The sequence below is a fragment of the Macrobrachium rosenbergii genome, chromosome 48, assembly GCF_040412425.1.
Source record: "Macrobrachium rosenbergii isolate ZJJX-2024 chromosome 48, ASM4041242v1, whole genome shotgun sequence".
NCBI classification, from domain to species: domain Eukaryota; kingdom Metazoa; phylum Arthropoda; class Malacostraca; order Decapoda; family Palaemonidae; genus Macrobrachium; species Macrobrachium rosenbergii.
This window is the reverse complement of record NC_089788.1, coordinates 63,812,720-63,820,219: the sequence shown is the minus strand read 5'-3', so window position 1 is coordinate 63,820,219 and position 7,500 is coordinate 63,812,720. Positions and strand designations below refer to the sequence as shown.

The 7,500-nt window shown below is 35.3% G+C and overlaps 1 protein-coding gene across 1 annotated transcript in view; it reads left to right on the top strand.

Annotated features, from left to right (window-relative positions):
• Window positions 1–7,500, top strand: part of LOC136831124 (cell adhesion molecule Dscam1-like) — a 498,139-nt gene that overhangs the window by 454,900 nt on the left and 35,739 nt on the right. Inside the window, exons 22-23 of the mRNA XM_067091077.1 lie at window positions 3,722–3,865; window positions 6,331–6,486. Coding sequence (XP_066947178.1) covers window positions 3,722–3,865; window positions 6,331–6,486 — 300 coding nt within the window. The remainder of the gene's footprint in view (window positions 1–3,721; window positions 3,866–6,330; window positions 6,487–7,500) is intronic.

The window sequence follows — 7,500 nt, the reverse complement described above, 5'->3', positions numbered from 1 at the left end:
ATCGAGAAGTTAAGAGGTCTTACTAACTTAAAACATATTATTATTATTATTATTATTATTATTATTATTAATCGGGTGAGGAACTGCAGCTTCAAAACAAACATTAACATTTTCTTCTCTCCTTTATTCACATTCTTTTGTTAACAACGTTTCGGACAACTGTCCATCTTCAGGTGCTAGAGGTAAGAGTTCAAGGACCCGTTAACCTCTAGAACCTGAAGATGGACAGTTGTCCGAAACTTTGTTAGCAAAAGAACATGAATAAAGGAGAGAAGAAAATGTTAAGGTTTGTTTTGACGCTACAGTTCCTCACCCGATTAAGATTTCCTTCATCTGAACATTTCACTATTATTATTATTATTATTATTATTATTATTATTATTATTATTATTATTATTATTATTATTAGAGAAAATACCAAAATCTTCTCTACTCCAGCGCCGTCATTCTAAACTCGTTATATATTTTTTTTTTGGGGGGGGAGCCAAATTTTTGCATAATTACCATCTGTTTATGTGACGGTGCTTCACACTGGTAAACTTGCGCACGAAAGAAAACTTTCCAGGAGAGGAGCTTGTCAGGGAAGGCGCTCTCTCCAAACTTCGGTCCATTTCTTCAAAGTCGGTTGCGTTTTTATGTATTATGCGTTGGAGTGGGCGGATGTATGCTCGGAAAATATGACGTCTGGTGTCAGGGAAGTAAGGTCATAGAGGAGAATGTGACCCTGTTGTATAATAGAAAGGAATATATTAGAAGAAAATGTTGCGCGCTGCTGTGCCATTACTTTGTATATTGTTGGATAAAATATAACACGAATGTTATTTAGTGTAGCTTGACTATGCTTGTATTAAATAAATGGCTTCATAAATAGAACGCGTTGAATCTAATATTTTTTAACGTAAGTTCGTGTGAATAGGGTTGGTCCGTATCGAGTAGTATATTGGGTAATGTTGAAAACCTTTATATATCAATTCTAAAGAACGGCCAACTATAACTTAGACAGACCTTAACGTCATAAACCAAGCTTTATTTATGAACGTAAGTTAATATGACATTTCAAAACGTAGTGGATATGTGAAGAAATACACTGATTACATACGTAATTTATGATAACATAAACACAATTACTTCCGTGCCATCCTTCATCGAGTGAAAATTGAGGTAATGGTATACAATGTCTAACATTGCAGTGACTGGATATTTCTATAACGCAATTATGATTTTCTTGGCATTTTCGTCCATGGTTACGCAAAGTGTCTATCTTGGAAATATTTTTTTATTGAACGGAATGCTGGTTATTTTCTGAGGGGTATATAATGGAGATCATTAAGATGATAGACAGTGAAGATATGTTTTCACTAAAACGTATTCTTGCGCGCGAAGATCTAGAGAAGAATATGATTAACTGGCATATAAAATATGCTAATTGTGAATGAATGCATTGAAAAGTATGAGATATATATTGTAAATTTATGGGTTGAGAAACTCAAGTTTTGGAATACTGTACTTTAAAGCGTTATACATAATATATACATAATAGTACAAAGGGAAGAATTTGAAGTGGACACTCAAAACTCCCAAGAAATGCTGAAACCATAAAACAGGTTTAAAACGACAGATTTTGTTGACTTGATGGAATTCTGTGGGTATGGCTAACAAGAGTTCATGTTCTATGTTTTATGGGAGTTATATAAACATTTCTCCAGTCGATTGCGGTATAAGGATAGCGAGAATGTTGATGCTTGTGCTGTGAATGTTGTAACAACGAAATGTTGCCAGTGGCGCATATGATACGATATTCTGATAATTGCAGCCTTGATAGCAATTGGAATGTCTTCCTACAAATTTTCACTGACGTCAGTAGTGCCCTCGAATTATAGTAATGACTGCTGCCGTTGATAGCTCCGCTAAGAGTGAACAATTAAACAGCGCCGAAGTTTCTTCGACGCGATCGAGTTTTCTGTATAGCCGCTACGCTACAGCGTATAAACAAGGCCACCGAAAACAGATCTATCTTTCGGTGGTCTCGGTATAATGCTGTATGAGCCGCGACCCATGAAACTTTAACGACATCCCGGTGGTGGCCTATCCAATATCGTTGCCAGAAGCACGATTATGGCTAGCTTTAACCTTAAATTAAATAAAAACTACTGATGCTAGAGGGCTGCAATTTGGTACGTTTGATGATTGGAGGGTGGATGATCAACGTGCCAATTTGCAGCCTTCTAGCCTTGGTAGTTTTTAAGATCTGAGGGCGGAGAGGAAAAAGTTCGGACAGAATAAAGTGCGGACGGACAGACAAAGCCGGCACAATAGTTTCCTTTTACGGAAAGCTAAAATGAATTAAAATAATGGGAAATAGTAATATTTATACCAGCTGTGGATTATGTGTTTTTCATTCTTCAAAGTGTATAAATTCCAAAGTTAATGCTTCCTATGCACTTGGATTCCTTGGAGGAATGTTTGTCAGGATCAGCAGTTTGCATTTGTTAAGGGGCTTCTTTATGGCTGGTAGTAAGTTATGCTCCCTGGCAACTTGGGTCTTAATGACCCTACTTTGCCGATGCACGACTAAAGCGGAGAGGGAGAGAGAGAGAGAGAGAGAGAGAGAGAGAGAGAGAGAGAGAGAGAGAGAGAGAGAGAGAGAAGAGAAATAATGTTATTGTGCAGAATGGGTTTATTTATCAAAAAGAGAAAGTCGACTGTCAAAAATATCTACATTGTGTTGGTTTCTTAACGGTATGTGAGGAATAATTTGATAGGAGTAGTAATGATAGTAAAAAGCTGAGAGATTTATTGCGGAAATATACGGAAACTACATTACATGCCTGAACGCTTTCAAAAGTGGTAATTATCAATAAAGAAGTATAAAATATAATTATAATTATTTTCATTATTAATATCATTACTGTATGCGCTGATGCTCTGCTTTACCCGTCTGAATTGTCACTTTTTATACATTTTCTTTCTAATAATATGAGGACTCCGCTAAGTTTCATTACTTGTATTGTACATGGCCAATGAAAATATTAAATATGGGGCAAGTTTCTATGCTCCTTTCTTGTTTACAATTATACTGTAAGTGTGTACGTGTGTTGGCGCTGTGTATTTAAGTGTATACTTTCTCGGTATGTGTGTTTCATGAAACTGGTTGCGTCTCAAGTTGGAGAATTAAGATCGTAATAGCTATTGATATATTTCAAAGGTCCAAAGTTCAGTTTATGATCACATGTTCATACGTACATACAGACTTCTGTACAGAAATGAACCCATTCGATAGACACGCACTCTCACACGCTCATGCCTATATATATATATATATATATATATATATATATATATATATATATATATATATATATATATATATGTGTGTGTGTGTGTATATGTGTGTGTGTGTGTGTATTTGTCTGTATGTGTATGTGTATGTGTGTGTATATATATATATATATATATGTGTGTGTGTGTATGTGAAGTTTTTCTTAAATTATACTATGTAATATAGAATTTATATATATATATATATATATATATATATATATATATATATATATATATATATATATATATATATCAAACTAAGTCGTAAATATTTAGATTTTGATTTTCGTACACATTCGTGTTGACAGCCATTCATTCATGTATTCATTCATTCACAATCACAGCCTTTGCACAGCGGAATGACTTACTCATCACGCGAATATTTTCCTCTCCTCCGCAGAGCCTAGCGCCCCTCCGGGGCACGTGACCTGCGAAGCCGTGACCTCCCGGAGCATCGTGGTCACGTGGAAGCCTCCCCCTCAGCGGCACATCAACGGGGACATAACTGGCTACAGAGTGGTGTACTCGGCCTCTGGCGGATCAGGTGAGAGGTCGTTCGCATGTCACTTTGCTTATTTGTTTCATAGGTCGTTAGGGTAAGGACCCCTTATGGGGGTAGTGCCGTCAGTGCACCTCAGACGGTGCACTGTAGGCATTACCTGAGGTTCTTTGCAGCGTTCCTTAGGCCACCAGCCGCAACCCTTTTCATTCCTTTTACTGTACTGCCATTCATAGTCTCTTTCTTCCATCTTGCTATCCATCCTCTCCTAACAATTGTTTTATAGTGCAACTGCGAGGTTTTCCTCCAGCTACACCTTTCAAACCTTTCTGCTCTCACTTTCCCTTTCAGCGCTGAATGACATCACAGGTCCCAGCGCTTGGCCTTTGGCCTAAATACTATATTCCACTATACTCCATAAGGGTAAAGAAAACGAAAGTGCGTTGAAGCACTATTGCACTTGTTCGTACTGCCCGACGGGCAAACACTGTTCCCATAACCCGTTCCACTAAACTTATCGACCGAGTATGGAGACAGAACCATGCGATTGTCTGGTAACACTGCTTCAGAAGCGAGAGAAAATATAAACAGCTGGAAGTGCCCGTCGGGCATGCCCGCTAGTGTGGACAGGCCATTAGCATCAGGTTTAGTACTTCTCAGTTTGTTGGGAGTCATATTTTTCTTCTTATTTTTCCTACTACTAAAATGTGGAATAGTTTGCCTCCTTCTGCAACTGAGGAATCCTCTGACCTCCAGATATTTAAGCGAGGCATAAATTTATTCCTGTTCTCTGCTTCTGACGTCCCCTGAATTTGAGGTGTATCTGTTTTATTTTTTATTCCATCAGATGTATTTGGTTTTATTTCATATTCCCTCATTTTTTTATCATATTCTCCTATAACTTGTCTCTCTTTGCAGTCTGGTTTCACTTTGGAACACTCTTGGGTTTATATTCTGTTGATTCTGTCCACAAAGGTTTTCAGCTGAAGATTCAAAGAAAGAAAAGAAATGTAAGGGAGAAGAAACAAAAATACTGAAATAAAGAGGAAGATTATAGGTTTAGGTACAAATAAAATCCAAAGTCAAAAACATCTCAAGTAAGTACAAAGAAAACGACAAACTACAAATAAATACGACTTGGTCGTAGTCCTAATCAAAGAAACGACAAACTTCTTTGATCATCATTTTCATTTGATCATGATACATTGTCAGTCCAGATTCCTCAAATCTGATCGTACAGGGATATGAAAGTGATTATAATATTGAAATATATATAAATATCTATAAATATATATATATATATATATACTTTTATATTATATATATATATATATAAACGATCTTAAGACATGTAAAACCCCATCAAAACCAAAAGATCGAGGGGATGACCTCATTTTCATTTGACCATAATACGTGGACTCTAATTATCAATTCATCTAAGTTACGATAACTGTAATAGTCTTTTTTTTATATGCCTCTGACATTTCGACGGTAATATTTCAAATTAAATTTCATCATATTCTTCATGTATGTTTTAACAGGTTTTTTTTTCAAGCAAAATACAGTCAACAAAATACTAGATATTATCATTTCAAACATTGATAAATCTTGTTTTAACAAATGACATTTGGAATAACATTTCAAATTAAACATACACACACACAACACACACACAAAACACACACACACAAACACACACACATATATATATATATATATATATATATATATATATATATATATATATATATATATATATATAAAAGCAGGAAATGAGGAAGAATTTCCTTGTCATGCTGCCAAAAGAAAGCATATTAATTAATAATAGTGATATCCTTGTATAAACACGTACATGGAGTTTTTCGCTCTAAAATTTCATTAAAGATTAATGCTGCTTATTAATGTGATTTTTTTTACTTCCTACCTTTCTTCAAGGTAATGGAAGGATAATGATTTTCTTGTGAAAGAAATCGTCTCCTTTGTCGAAAGAAAACGGTTATCCTTTATAATATGACGAGATAGATATTAATCCTTCTAGGAAACAATTACGTCCTGCCTTTTCAAAAAGGATTAAGTTTTAACCCTTATGAAGATTCTTACCTCTATTCGAAGATGTTATTATGAACATTTTCTTGAAGATTAAGCTTTTAACCTTTATCTCAATGTTTTAACCTTTATCTAAAGGTTTTAACCTTTACCTGAAGATCTAACTATTAACTTTGACTTGAAGATTAAACTTTTAACTTTTATCTGAACGTTTTAACCTGTATCCGAAAAATTAACTTTTATTTTTTTACGAAGATGAGCTTGTAACCTTACTAAATATTTAATCTTTATCCGAATATTTGAACCTTTATCCAGTGATTTAAATTTTCAACTTTCATCCAGATCCAGTTTTAACCCTTATCAGAATATTAAAATTTGAACTTTATCTGAATTATACAACTATCCGAATGTAACCTTTATCTGAGGATTTCAAATTTTAACCTTTAACAACACCATCTTCACAGACGGGGCCTTTGGTGGAAGCGAGATCACGCAAAATCTGCGAGCAACGCTCGGCGGTTTGCAGCCCTGGACCAACTACACGGTTTCTGTCGCTGCCTCTACAAGAGCCGGCGAAGGAATACCATCTCTGTCCCTCGTTTGCACCACTGATCAGGACGGTAAGTGAATGGACTCTGCATTTATAAGATTTTTTTTAAGGAAGAGGACACTGCCTTGGTAGGGCCATTAGTGCGCCTCACGCAGTGCACTGTAGGCATTACTTATGGTTCTTTGCAGCGCCCCTTCGCCTGCCTAGCTGCAACCCCTTTCATTCCTTTTACTGCACCTCCGTTCATATTCTCCTTCTTCCGTCGTACTTTCCACCCTCTCCAAACAATTGTTTCATAGTGCGACTGCGAGGTTTTCCTCCTGTTACACCTTCCAAACCTTTTACTCTCAATTTCTCCTTCAGCGCTGAATAACCTCATAGGCCCCAGCTCTTGGCATTTGGCCTAAATTTTATATTGCAGTTGACATATAATTATATATTCGTAATGGATTATGTTCTTTTTTTCATTACTTGTGAGTTATGAAACATTATGTAATAAACATTTTTGTGCGGTTTTATCAAAGATGCCTTTGGCTTTGCTTATTCCCTCTTTCTTTTCACTTAGAATTTCTCCTATAGCATTTCTTATGCTTTTATGTTGCTTGCGTATTTTTGACCGTCAAAGCTTTGTAAGAGGCAGCAATATATTATATAATTTAATTGGGTAGATTTGCTTTTTCAAAAAATACTTTTGGGCAAAAGAAACCTACTGAGTAATACAATGTAGTTTAGTTATGCGGGTTCTTTGAATGGAAAGTTTTAACAGCTGCCATAACTTATAAATCTTTTTCCCATAATTACCCCAAGCTGAAATATCCTGTGGGCATTCTTTATCCAGAACATGCAAGTTATAATTCAAAATTGGCCGTTGGTTATTTATCATGTCTTCTGTTAGATTTTTATAATCATGATATACATTTTTTATACTTGGAAAAAATATCACAGAAGATCAGATAATCTTCTACGAGATTATTATGATTATTATGTAAAACTTAGTAGATTTTTATGATTATATTTCCTTATATGTCTAAAAAAAATTCACAAAATATGTTAATCTTCTGTGAGATTCTTATAATTGTTATGT